The sequence below is a fragment of the Ammodytes marinus genome (genome assembly GCF_949987685.1).
Source record: "Ammodytes marinus genome assembly, chromosome: 12".
Taxonomy (NCBI): Eukaryota; Metazoa; Chordata; class Actinopteri; order Uranoscopiformes; family Ammodytidae; genus Ammodytes; species Ammodytes marinus.
Genome location: NC_137216.1, coordinates 886,406 through 900,837, shown reverse-complemented (window position 1 = coordinate 900,837; position 14,432 = coordinate 886,406). Strand labels below are relative to the sequence as shown.

The 14,432-nt window shown below is 40.1% G+C and overlaps 1 protein-coding gene across 2 annotated transcripts in view; it reads right to left on the bottom strand.

Annotated features, from left to right (window-relative positions):
• Positions 1-8,723: 8,723 nt before the first annotated feature.
• Positions 8,724-14,432, bottom strand: part of ubxn4 (UBX domain protein 4) — a 94,606-nt gene continuing 88,897 nt past the window's right edge. For both annotated transcript variants that reach the window (XM_080037465.1, XM_080037466.1), the window contains exon 13: positions 8,724-9,567. In XM_080037465.1, coding sequence (XP_079893591.1) covers positions 9,429-9,567 — 139 coding nt within the window. In that variant the 3' untranslated portion in view covers positions 8,724-9,428. The remainder of the gene's footprint in view (positions 9,568-14,432) is intronic.

The following is a 14,432-nucleotide window of genomic DNA, read 5'->3' as shown; positions in this document are numbered from 1 at the left end:
ACACAAATCGGCACAATAACGGACAAGAGAAGTCGGATAAGAACACCTAGATAATTCGTTCATTGTCGGCTTTCTCTCTGCATGTATTGTCAGAATAATCTTAATTTTATACTCATGTGCTTTTTAAATTTATACACTTTTGTATGTTTAGTAACTTCACATTCATTCACCATTTACACAGACACACAACAGCACTGAGGCAGGCCATTTCAGTAGATACTTTGCACAAAAGGTCAGGGGAGAACTATTTGTGTGGGATGAGCCTGCACATGACAACCGGCCTAGCAACGACCCCGCACCCTCCCTTCACCTCTCTTATGAGCACTCTCTTAGTAAAACATGAAATGTATCTTATGAAGACCAGCAAGAAGAAGACGTCATCGGCCAGCCTCTAACACATAGTCAACCAATCAGAAATAATGTATTTGTTTCCATATAACACTATGTCCCACCATTTTTGTCTTCAGTCTTACTGGGGACGCTTTTTGAGAATCCAGTAAGCTCCATGTAGGCCTACATGTTTTCTGCTCACTCAATTTAGATAATAAATCTTTAAGCTTTGAAATAAATCTTCTACTTGTTTTTCCTTCTTCAACTCTGGTTAAAAGAACACGGTAGAATTTTATTTCTAACAGTATACTGGGATCGGATATCGTATACACACATATACTTCTCGTTCTGTGCTTGTGTGCCTGCGCGTGATAGGCTACACCATGGGTTATTGACGGAAGAGAAGCGGACGTGGCTCTAAAACCACTTGTTGAAAGCATGGCTGAAAGGGCTACAGCGCCACCTAGCATAGTGGAGACAGCCATGCATCGGACATTTATCCGATTTCTGAAAGGCCATGTATACTCAGACAAGTGACACGGTCCGTTCGAGTGTCTTGTTCGATATATGTGATGATAATCCAATCTAGTTGTGCCATGTAACCGCACTGAGTGAAGCAGGACTGGGCCCCCACATTGGATGTTTTGCACATACAATAAATTTAGCAGCACAGAAAGCAACAGGACTCAGCCAGGTGTCCAGAGTGCTAGGTAGAGTCAGAAAGGTTGTGTCTTTTTTTCATCGTAGCACAACAGCTGCACACATACTGGAGACCAAACAGGAGATGCTTGGTATACCAAAACACACCCTGATCCAAGACGTCCCGACCCGCTGGAATTCCAGTTACGATATGCTGGAAAGGTACCTTGAGCAGCAAGCAGCTGTGTACTCAGTGCTGACCGAGAAGGCCCTCAAGAAGAACAAAGACATTAACACGTTGTCTGACCAGGATGTGAGTCTGGTAGAGGAGCTCATTACAGTCCTAAAACCCCTAAAAACTGTCACAACACTGATGAGCACTGAATCCACACCTTCAGTGTCAATGATCCTGCCCCACCACTGTGCTCAAGTCTGTGGAGCCCAATGAGGAAGACAGTCCAACTGTGAGAGAAGTCAAGGCTGCCATCAGAGAAAACCTGATGGGAAGGTACTCTACTTCCTGTCATGATTTCCTCCACAAAGCCACAGCCCTTGACCCAAGATTCAAGACCCTCCCTCATGTGGATGATGCCTGTTGTGACACCGTCTACAACAGCCTCATCACAGAGATTGTGACCATGGAAGAACAGGTATTGTGTTAAATTTTTTTTAGCATAAAATGTCTTAAATGCTTAATTTGTAACACTTGCTGTTACTGTCATTAGGCTTAGCCTTACTCATTCTTTTTTTTCATTTGTGTAATTTTATTTTGCAGAAAGAAGAGGCCACAGAGACAACAGCAGCCAGTTCATCCTCAGCAAGAGAAGAGCCAGAGGCAGCTCCTCCTGTCAAGAAGTCAGCCATGGCTGAACTGTTTGGCGATCTCTTCAAGCTTCAGGACCAGGAAGTGAGGAAAAGGCCTGCTGTCCAGCAGCTGCTGAGGCAAGAGGTTGCCTTATACAAAGCAGTGGACTGCATTTCACTGGATTCCAATCCACTTTTATGGTGGAAGACCAATGAGCCGAAATATCCTCATGTTGCTGAGTTAGCAAAACGCTACCTTGCGGTACCTGCTACCTCTGTCCCTAGCGAAAGGGTATTTTCTACAGCTGGAGACATTGTAAGTGCCCAAAGAGCTGTGCTTAATGCACACAATGTGGACATGTTGATCTTCCTAAAAAAAAACTGAAAGTTGAATGAAGTTGTGTAGGCTGCACTTTTTTATTTGCACTTTTATTTGAGCATTATTTTATTTATTTGAGAACCTTGTTGTTTGCAGCAGTATTTTATTTTTTATACTGAAGACATATACATTAAGTGTACTGTGACTGTAATTTAAGTTAATGCTGCAGTCTCACTTTTATTTAATGATTATTTTTATATTATATATACTTCAGAGCTTAAGAGAGCTGCAGCAATATTTTCTTTATTTATAATGAAAAATACCCTTAAAGTTTACATACCCTTTGTTTACATACCAGCTGAGCTTACAGAGCCTAGGCTAAGCATTAACACTGTATTTTCTTCAGTGCAATTTTAGTTTATGCTGCACGTACACTTTTATTGATGAAGCATTTCATTTATTGCAGAATTGCAGCAGTATTTCTTTTATATTTGTTATACATGTTATTTGTATGTTTCATACTGACAGCTAAAACTGTTAAACTAATGTGTTTAATTGTTTACTAATTAAACTTATGTCATTCTGACAAACAAGCAGTTTTTTCATTATTCCCCCTTAACTATGAACCGTACCGTGACTTCAAAACCGAGGTACGTACCGAACCGTGACTTTTGTGTACAGTTACACCCAGAGCCGGCCCGAGGCATAAGCGAACTAAGCGGCAGCTTAGGGCCCCCGACTGCCTGGGGGGCCCCCTAAAAAAAAATAATAATAATTTTTTTTTTTTTTTAGTTTGTGTGTTTGATATTAACATCATACTATGCAAATGTGAGTTATCATACAAAAAAAGGAATACAATGTTTTGGTCTAGATAATTAATAGCCTAAAAATGTAATTAGTTAATCTCGGAGGAAATCCGAAATTATCTAATCATGTCACGTTCACATCCATGCACAGTGTGTATTGAGTTTATTTAAAAACAATTGGAAATGGGGCTGCCCTCAGTTGCCCATGCACTGTGTATAGTCTATAGCCTATGTCAGCCTTGTCTGTGGAAAAAAAGATACAGTAGCTGGATAACAGACTGCACACTGCATTTAAATGCATTCACTATATTACAGAGAAATATGTCCCGTAAAAGAAAAAGAGCTCCAAGCCCAACCCATAATATTTTATTTTATATTAATATTTTTATGGAAAATCCATGTGTCCTTCTTCAATAGCTTCTAATTCATCTGACCCAGTGTCTCCAAATTATTTGTTCACACAAGATTTCTCAGATTTAGCCTCTTAATTTTCCTCTCAAAGTGCACTAGATTCATGCATTTCACTTTAAAAAGGTTAAAAAAATCTCCCGGGGGGGCATACCCCCGGACCCCCCTAAGAGGGTCTGAATCTCGGCTGTCTAATATTTTCGCACAGCCGCACAGTGGAGGCACTAGCGGAAAACACTGGGTGTGTGAATGATATTTAACAAAGATCTATAGTTTCAGCAGCGCTAACATTGGAGAGGGGCCCCCTAATCATATTTCGCTTAGGGCCCCCTGAAGGCTTGGGCCGGCTCTGGTTACACCCCTAGTAGTAGTCCAAGAATCTGACTATGATAGATCGCGACGGAGCTTGCGCTGCCCTCGGTTTCTCTGCCAGGGACCTATGTGCTCTCTCTATGCGGATGTTTATGTTTTCTGGTATTTTCAGCGAGTATGCTAGGAACTCAGTCACGAACCTTATCATGTCGTTCTTTTCTTTTCCTTCCGCAACTCCGTAGATCCGCAGACTTTTGCCCCTCGCCCGATTTTCCAAGTCCAGGCATTTCTCTGTCAGCTTAGCCTCTCTGTGTAACAGGTACCGCACGGCTCGCTCATGGCACATTCCTCTGTCTTCAGTTGAGCTTATTCTCTTCTCCATTTCTTTTGAATTCCCCTCGAGCGTTTTCTTCCACTCTCGCTAACCTCTGTTTGGTATCATCGGAGGCTTCTTTGTGTTCCTTTCTCAGCGTACGGAGCTCGGAGAATTAGCGATCCTTCTCGATCGGAGTCATCGCCATCTTGGGTGGGTTGGTGGAGCGGTTTTTCCGTCTGTCTTTGTTTGTCGCTCTTACTCTTAACTCCACGTTTGCTTGTTTTTTGTTGACTCATTCTGTTAAATTAGTGGTTAGAGCTCTTAAATTTGCGTCTGCCTCTATTTTTTCTGTATATATGGCTGGTTTTCAGAGGGTTTCTCGACGAGCTACACAGCCACTGCTCTCATTGCGTCATCGGAAGAAGAGAGATAGTGTTTTTTAATATAGAAAGCCGTGTCTCTGGCATTACCGATTGTGACACAAGTTTATTTTGCTAAAAAAAACGGCACATTGTCCCGCACAAACATAGTCTTTGTCCCACAGCTGGTGAATTGGGATCTGGTCACCCTAATCTAGGCTACTCCATCCCCACACGAGCCTTAGATACTGTTATAAACCACACTGAGCTGAGTTGCTGTTTTTTTTTTTTCTTGTTTATTACACATCGTTTTGTCGATCACTGTTATCCGGCCCCACCCAGCCGCCCAGAGTTTTATTTTGTTTAAATCAATTAACTATTAATTATAGGCATAGTTATTTTAAAACTAATGTACATCCAGATCAAGGTGTCCTTTGCAGGGTGCTGAGGTTTTTGCTCATCACCCTGTGGCAGAGGACTGATCCTCTGTGCGTTCCATGCCCCTTTTTATTTTATTTATCTTTTCCCCTCTTTCTCGTCGGGCTAGCTTATTGGCTGGATATGGTAGGCAAACAGTGCCTAAATATGTGACTTTTCTCAATTGTGGTGTTCATTTGTGTTTTATATGCACCCACGGTGCTCTGTTTGAGCGCTCGGAGCCTCTCTGCATGAAGAGATGATAGCGTTTCCTTTTTCTTTCAAGATGCAACAGAAGTTTAAATCTACATTCAACCTGCCGTCTTCATCGTTTGGGGATGAGGACATTGGGGGGTGGGGGGAGTGGGTTATCCTTGGCTTTGTTTGGGAAAGTGGGGAGGGTGGGAGGGCTGTATGTGTTTTTGTTCTAGTGATTTAACCGTCTTTTTGTTTGGGGCAAACTACTGTGTCACTGCATGTGTATTTTGGCGTATAACTTTGTATGATACCCGGGGGTGATGATACAAGCAGGGGGGGGGGTTACCATGGTGAGCTGGAACGTGCGAAGCATGGGCCATCCAATTAAACGGGCAAAGGTTTTTCCGCATCTTAAATCTCTATCTGCCGACATTGTGTTCCTCCAAGAAACTCACATTAGACCATCAGAGCAGAACCGGGTGCGCTGCAGATGGGCAGGACAGATATTTCAATCCACTTTTTCTAGCAAAGCCCGCGGTGTGGCAATTATTATTAAGAAAAACATAGATTTCAGGCATATCTCTACAGTAACTGAACAGAATGGTCGTTTCCTTATAGTAACTATAACTTTGCTCTGTTCATGTAACACTTCTTAACATTTATGGCCCAAATATTGATGACGCTACCTTTTTCCGTAAAACCTTTGATATGTTACCCGACCTTTTGGGCACACATGTGATTGCTGCAGGGGACCACAATGTAATCCTTGATTGGCATATGGACAGGTCATCAAAGAAAACAAGCTACCCTTCTAACTCATCTACAGTTCTGAAAAACTTGATTTCAACTACTAATTTAGTTGACATCTGGAGAATACAGCACCCCACAGACAGAGACTACTCCTTTTTTTCCAAAATGCACATTATTTTTTATTAGACTCAAGACTCATACCCAACGTAATAGACACCAAATATCACAACATCCTGATCTCGGATCATGCCCCAGCGGCCATTATTCTTGACTTTGGGAGATCCAAACAACGAGCTAATTGGCGCCTACGCCCTTCTCTGCTCAACGACAGAAATTTTTGTAAATACATGTCGGGAAAAATCACTGAATATTTAGAGACCAACGATACCTCGGATGTCTCTGACTCCACCTTGTGGGAAACTTTTAAAATGGTCATGAGAGGTTATATCATTTCATATGAAGGGTCTTTAAAGAAATCTAGAGAAGGACGTTTGAAAGATATTGACTTGGAGCTCACCTCGCTGGAGACATTATACAGAGGCACAAATGACCCTCAAACTCTGCAAAATATTCTTAGTCTTAAATACGAGTATAACACTATTTTAACGAGTCAAGTGAGTGATCAGCTTCTCAGACTTAAGCAACATTATTTTGAATTAGGCGATAAACCACATACTTTGCTGGCCCGCCAGCTCAGAGGGCAACAAGCCAGCAAATCCATACATACAATAAAATCTAGCAGAGGTGTGGCTTTAACTGACCCGAAACAGATAAATAAACGCTTTAAGGAGTATTATCAGGAGCTGTATAAATCCAAAGCTAATGGTGATATCGACGCATGGTTAAAAAAGCTAGACATACCAAAACTAGACAGCGCCTCCCGCGAGGCCCCTGCAAAAATCATGGACGCTATCAAATCGCTGCATAACGGCAAGAGCCCTGGGCCAGATGGCTTTGTAGTTGAATTTTATAAGAAGTTTGCTGACCAAGTAACCCCGATCCTGCATAGAATGTTCTCCCACTCAGCTCAAGCGAATAGGCTCCCACCAACACTGTATAACGCAAAATTTCTCTCTTGTTAAAACAAGAAAGAGATGAAACTTACCCGTCCTCATATCGACCAATTTCCATGCTTAACTTGGATTTCAAAATTTTTACAAAAATTCAGGCAAATAGACTAAACAAATCTATAGAATCCATTATTCACACAGATCAGACCGGGTTCATCCCCAATAGGTTTACATTTTTTAATGTTAGGAGAGTCTTAAACATTATGTATAACAAATTCGACAGCTCTTCCAAACAATCTGTTCTGTGTCTGGACGCGGTAAAGGCTTTCGACCAGGTTGAGTGGGGGTACTTGCTCAAGGTGCTGGAGGATTTCGGTCTTGGGGCCCCTTTTATTTCCTGGGTGCGTTTAATATATGCCCATCCCACCGCCTCCATTCTAACAAACCAGGAAAGATCCACACCCTTTGCCCTTCAAGGGGCACGCGCCAGGGTTGCCCCCTCTCGCCGCTCCTCTTTGCGTTGGCCATCGAGCCCCTGGCTATTAGCATAAGAGGGCACGCACTTATAAAGCCAATATCACTAGGTGGGATGGACCATAAGATCTCTCTGTACGCAGATGACATCGCCCTCTTTGTAGCCGACCCCGGGAATTCCACCCCCCACCTACTCCAGCTAATTAATTATTTTGGCGACGTCTTGGGTTACACCATAAACTGGCAAAAAAGTGAACTCTTGTCTTCAACAGCAGATCTGGACCCAACATTCCTAGCCAATACGCAGTTTAAAACAAATCTGGTCAGTATAAAGTACCTGGGCATTAAATTATCTAAAAACCCAAAGACACTTTTTAAGTTACATTTTACGGAAAGATTGAACAAACTAAAGGAGAACATAGAGAAGTGGAGAACATTACCGATCTGTCAGGCCGACCCCATAAATTCCCCCCTATATGGGGCCCAGTGCTGCGGCACTTAGGGAACCAAAAGGTGTGAGGTTTGCCCCAGTTTTGTTTTTGTTTTAGCTTTGTTTTGTTTCTTGTGTATTTATAGCTTATTTTCTTAATCATTTTGTCTTAGTTATTTATTTAACTTTTTTTCCTGTATTCCTTGTCTGTTTATGTGAGGGAGGGGGGAGGGGGTTGGGTGTTGTGTATGTATTGTATGTATTGTATGTGTTTACTTATTCTGTTTTGTCCTTTTTTGTCCATATGTATAAAAACATAAAACCACTCAAATAAAAGTAAAAAATAAATAAATAATGGGACACATACCTCATACAAAGAGGTGATAACTTGTCTAGCACTTGATATTGTGGAAAAACAATAATACCGCGGTAACATAAGGGTACATTAATTAACTGTTAGTTTATGCTTATAACAGATATTTAATGTGTAGGTCATCAACTAACTGTAGATAGTTAGTTATTAATTGTAGGTTATTGCTCGGTTTAGCATTTACTATGCTTAGTTAACTAATGCTTAGTTAAGCATTAACTAAGCATAGCAGTTAGTTAATGCTCATTAAGCATTAACTAAGTAGTTATTAACGGTTAGTTAATGCTTATTGAGCATTAACTTAGCATTAACTAACAATTAATTAATGTACCCTTATTGTAAAGTAAAACGGTTATAGTCTCCGGTGGCCAACTCATACGCCAAATTAAGTTTGTTTGTTGCTGTCCTTTTAAGACTATATTCATCGTTTTTCTTCGTTTAGTTTTATTTTTCCTTTTTTTCCATTCTTTTTAGCTCAACTAGAAAAATACATCCTGTTAATTGGATGTATCATAAGCAATTCTATTTGCCTTTATTACAAAGTGTATTCTACATTGGTGTATGCATTGCTGCGATACTGTCTGTACTCTCTTTGCAAAATATTTGGAAAAAATAAAGTTGGAAAAAGAAAATCAAAATTATTAAAGCTCTTACTGTGTATAAAATGCCTCCTTACCTGGCTGGATCATGATGACATCAAGCTGGCCTGAATAAATTCACCCATGTGTGGAACAAAGGTTAGGTAATACTAAGTCCTTGTTAGCAAAAAAACAAGACCAAATTGAGTTTTTTTTCTTCAACGGACTGCTTTAATTTTCATTGCTAAATTAGGAGAAGTACAGAAAGCACCCATTTTCAACTGGTAGAAACACATACTGCCAGGGTGTGTGTGTGTTTGTGTGTGTGCAGGCCACCACTTTGGTAGAATTCCAAACAGTTCCAGATGAATGATCTGCAAGCTATTTGATTAAATATTTCATACTTCAAAAACAAAACTGTCTTCATTCCTCTACTATAATCTGGATGAGTCATCGGTTATCCTCCAATAACTTTTCAAAATTAAAGGTCTCTAAAACGCAGTGACTCCATAGCATAATGTAAAGCCGGACTCAGACTACATCATCTTAAGGTCAGGTCAACTGTTGATTTGCCCTCGACAGAGAATTTCATGGCAGACAAAATCATGTTTAACATTGTCCTGTCATTACATTTAGAATAAGAATCATCACCTGTGACCTACTAAAAAAAGAGTGTAGCCAGAATTTTCAACCTGCTGTAATCTAAGCCCAGGTTAGGAGACAGAATCATGTCATAATCAAGACAAAAACACTCAACTAAGCCCAGCAAAAAAGATCTGTAGATCACTATTCATCCATCCATGCAGGCCAGGTGCAGGGCCGTAGGCCTGGAACACAGTAGGAAAAAGACAGAAAAAGAGAAATCAGCCCTATGTGGAGGAGAAACCCAGTAAAGCTGCTTCAGTGTGCTACATCTGCTGGGTGGAGTTCCCATTCCATGTGTTGTTGTCGTCCTCACTGTCCTCCTGAGTTCTCAGCCTGCAGATTTTACCCTCTTTCTTGAAGTCCTTGGGCTGCTTCTCCATAGTTTGCTTGGAGAGATTTTCTCTGGAAGGGAAATGGCAGAAAACACACTGCATTACCACAAATAAAGTAGATATGTATATTAAAATAAAGTCAATGTTTTCTTTTATTACAAATACAAATAGTAGCGAAGCCAAAGTATGTTTTGAAAGTTTTTGGAGAGTGTCTTCAATGTTGAGAAAAATTATGTCTCCATTTTTTCTGACTAAGTTTATATTCAGTACCTAATAGCACCTTGTGATTTGGTTGCAAAGCCAGGATCACTATTTTTGTTAAATAAAGTTCCCAGAATGAACTCTTTTCAGGTGTGTTTATGTTTATTAGTATTTTACAGATGTCTTGGTACCCTTTTTCTGTTTTTGTTTTCTTACAAACTTGAAAATTGACCATAATAGGTAACAAATGAACAACATTTCTAGTCTTGTCTCTGCATGGCAGAAGGTCACTGGTCACTGTGAAGAAGGCATGTGGTTGGGAGGTAAACTCTTTCTGGCCAGTTGCTTCTTTAAGGTTGATCTCTGGCCGTGATAGAGCTACGATCAGCTTATGAGCAAACAGAGACCTGTCATCTTCCAATTCCACCACCTAGTCTGCGCTTCAAAACTTGTAGTTTACTCTTCCACAACTTCAGTTGAACTTTATTCATTCTGGCCCACACACTAATTTAATTTTTGTTAATGCGCTCTTCCAGAAAAGCAACATACTTCTGCTGGCCCATCTCTTCCTGGCTGCATACATCGTTCTGCAAATGGAGTGGCATCACAACCTTTGTGGTGATATTTGGCAGGACTTGAATTTGTTTTCATTGCTTTTTGCTATGTTAAACACACGCACACTAAGCTTCAGATGCACTGATTCACAGATTGGAATCTCTGAGTAGCCTGATGTCAAGACAGTGAACTGTGCTTCAAAACACATTTTGTGCATGTTTAGCCATTTATTACAATAGGTCTACTTCAAAATACCAGCGCCAATTGCATTTGGGACTTTATAATAAATCTTTGCTTTTTCAAAAAGATATAGCCATACTGCTAGCGGAATTCCAACCAGAAGGCAGGATTTGAGGCTAAAACATATTGCTTAATTTGACACAGGAAGGCAGCGCTTGCTAGCCCCGCTGCACTTCCGTCACTGGTACCATGTCTTTCGTGTGGGACTACTCCTCGGTGATAGGTCCATGGATAGAACAGAAAAGAAAGCCTGTCATTTCCAATAGCTACTTGATACCCTCCACTCACACCAAAAGCTTCATGAACATTAGTGGCAGCCCCCAGTCGTTCATTTTAACTTTCATTTTCGCTACGAAGGGCGACTGGAGCCTCGTCTGCAGCAGTGGCATAGCAACCACCGGCACACAGGCGTACAGTGTGAGTCCACACAGTCTGAAATAAGCCGTGGAGGAAGGACTCCCAAAACATTTACATTGCGGCCTATTTGCACTGAATTGGAAATTATGATATTTTAGAGAAAGAAAAAAATACACTAAATTACAAGGTGTAGAGAACAGTGCGCTATTGCAGACTAAAATACTAAGGTTGTAAGTAGGCCTGCAGTAGGCTATTAAGTTGGACGGTCAGATAACATGAGCATTTTCTACTTTGTTGCATGCTTGAAAATTTGAGTTTGAATAAAAGGAAAAAATAATCCAAAAGCTCTAAATACTTTTTATTTGTCCAGTACATAATTCAAAATGTAATAAGAGAAAGGCCTTATTTTAATGTGTCATTTATATTAAATTTGTATTACGTTAATTTACAGAAAATATGCTATATCGTGAAATGTATCGTTATCGGGATATGAAATGACCTATATCGGGATATGAGATTTTGGTCATATCGCCCAGCCGGGACAGCACTTCAGCATCTTCCCGGACCTCACAGCAGACGTGATCAAAGACCGCAGAGAGTTTGACGGTGCCAGGCAGAGGCTGAGAGAGGCTGGCATACGCCACGGGTTTTTGTTTCCTTCCCGACTGATCTTCACACACACAGAGGTTTCACTAAAATATTGTCCAGCAACATCAGCATGCACATCCAAACCACTGCAGCCGGAGCTACATCTTAATTGACTGCATGGTCGTGAACAGCGCCCGGGAAGAAGTCCCTCATCTCTAACCGAACTGTACCGGCGAAGTAAATTTTTCCTTTTTTTACGTAATTATGAACCAAAGAACCGGAAAGGTATAAGACTGCATGCTATGCTGTTATTGTTTTACGTCCTGAGTTGGACTAATATTACATTTTGAATAGAGTTATGGTCCAACTCCCGGGGCGCTGTCACTATGGCTCAGTTATACCGTGTTGTTTTTTGTTGCTGCTTAACCCATTGATGACTATGGCAATCTAGGATGCATGTCCTTAATGCCTGAGGGTTTTCTGAAAAAATAGTAGGAATTGTCAAGTCTACCAAAACCTTAATATCTAAGCCTGTGTAGCACATAGAAACATGAAATAAAATACATTTAAAAGTTAAGGTTCACAGGTTTTATCTAAACATGCTCCCTTAGCGCTTACAAACAAACAAATATTTCTAAAAATCGTCAAAATGAGATGAATTTGAAAATTATTAAATATTGTTAATAAATAGATGCAATGTGTTGTGTGATTTTCGTCAGTAGTCTATAGTAGACCTTGATTCTGCGCACCAAACGCCACTAACTGTTCTGTCGCCGACATAGCTGGCGTATTTTTTTTATTATTTTGTTTTATTTTTTTATTTTTTTGATTGACATGATTTTCGGCAAACCACACAACTTTTGGGTAGTCACGTGGTCTTAAAAAAATCAACAAAACCAACCTCATGTGTATTTGAACCAATGACAGTGCATTCTATGCTGGGAATGCCATGAAAATTAGATAAAGTAATAATGCTGCGCGACGCAGCATCAGGCAGGAGAGCCAATGTGGCATCGCGCAGCAGCCGTCATCAATGGGTTAAAGCTGACCATCATGGTACCAAAGTGACCCACTCTGTGCTGTTAAACTCTGGTGTTTCCCACCAGCACTTTAATTTGAACCTGTCTGCAAGCTGTTAGTGTCAGGGGTTTTAAAAGGAGAAGTAAGCAAAATGTTTCTTTTAGCTAACTTCCTGTCAGTGATTGCAGTTAGCAGTTTTCATTAAAGCACAGCGTGTTATCTAGCGTCATCGCAGATCCGTAATTTCGATTGAACATGATAAACCATTTCCAAAACCACGTTCTCTCTTCTGATTGGAAAACGGTTGTGGGATACCCGAAAAGTTTCTTGCCGATTACATGCAAAGTGGAGTGACTGAGGGACCTGTGTTATGAAGCGTGCACACTATAGAAGTGACCACTGTATGAATAAAGAGCGATTTAACACATATATTAATATAACTATCGTTTACTTGTAAGGGTGGTGTGGAACTGAAGTTTAGTGTCTAGGTTTAGTAGTTTACTAGGCTTATGTGTAGGCCCATTGCCCAGCAATTCCATTATGATGTTTTTATTTACTTATTCTCCTTTAATTGGGAAAGGGGAAATGGGGAGGGTAGGGGATAGTTCTTTCTTTTTTACTTTTGTGTGCGTTACTCACAACATTCTGTCAGTTTATAATGGTTTCCAGCATTTTTACAATGTGGAGGTGTCATGAGTGGTCCTACTAACAGTTCGAATGAAAATAGCATCATCAATCTAACGTCTTAAAATGTAAGAGGTTTAAATAACCCATCTAAAAGAGCCAAGGTATTCTCTTATTTGCAAAGCCTTGTTACTGATATTATGTTTCTACACTAGACTGTGTATATATATATATATATATATATATATATATATATATATATATACATACTGTATATTTATCAGTGATTCTTGAGAACCGGGACAAAAGGCCGTCTTCCATATGTAACTGCTGTTATCTTTAAAAATTAAAATATTTAAAATGAGTGAGATTTTTCAGCCGAGGGACCCAAAACCGTGTCCTCTCCCCAACCACTCATTTTTGCTAGTGTCCTGTGAGTTTATATATTGTTCATAATAATCAGAAATAAAAGACAATTGGAAAATGTGATATCACATCAAAAATCTTATTAAAATAAACAAATTCATGAATTGCAAAGTCGTAGGACAGGTTTTAATTAAACATTGGGTGTGGACATATTATAAGTGGTGGTCTGGGGGTCCCCCCCCCAGAAATGTTTGAGCATTAAACACTTAATTTCCTGCATTCTGGTGAATTTTTATGAAGCAATGTGTGCCTTTTCTGCATTAATTTTTATGTAAAGTAAAAGAGAACATTCACGGTTTCGCTGACACAAATTTAATTGAATAGCCTACATTGAATGTAGTGCTTTCAAATATCTCCTGTAGCCTATTGTTAAAACATTTGGTTAAACTGTAATAAAGGTAATTATTCTATATCATGTCTACTATTGAGGGTTGAGTGGCTGGTGGTATTTTACTAGCAGCATTAGGCTTTATTCAAAGAAGAAGAAAATTAGGGAACAGTTCAACACCAATGCAAACTACTAGGCTAAAATAAAACATCTGGGTTACTTGGTCCCTCCTCTTAGGCTACCTTGATTTGTGTTATGAAAAGTGCTATAAATGTACAATACATAGGCTAGTTCATTACACAGAATAATAAAAGCATTTTTAATGGCGGATGAGCCATTTGTTACTTTGCAAACCTAAATTTCAAACTAAATGACCAAAAACAATATACAAAACGATCCAAAGATCTTCTGAATTTACTTGACTGAGATTGAAGGGTTAATATGTTTGATGCATGCGCGCTCATCGGCCGGCAGGGACACAATTCTTATCAGCGGTAACTTGGCACGCTATCATCACACACCTCGGAAGAGAAGGTGGGGGGGAGGGGGTGCTTGCCTACCGCTTCGAATGCACAGTGCACATCAAAGCATAAAGG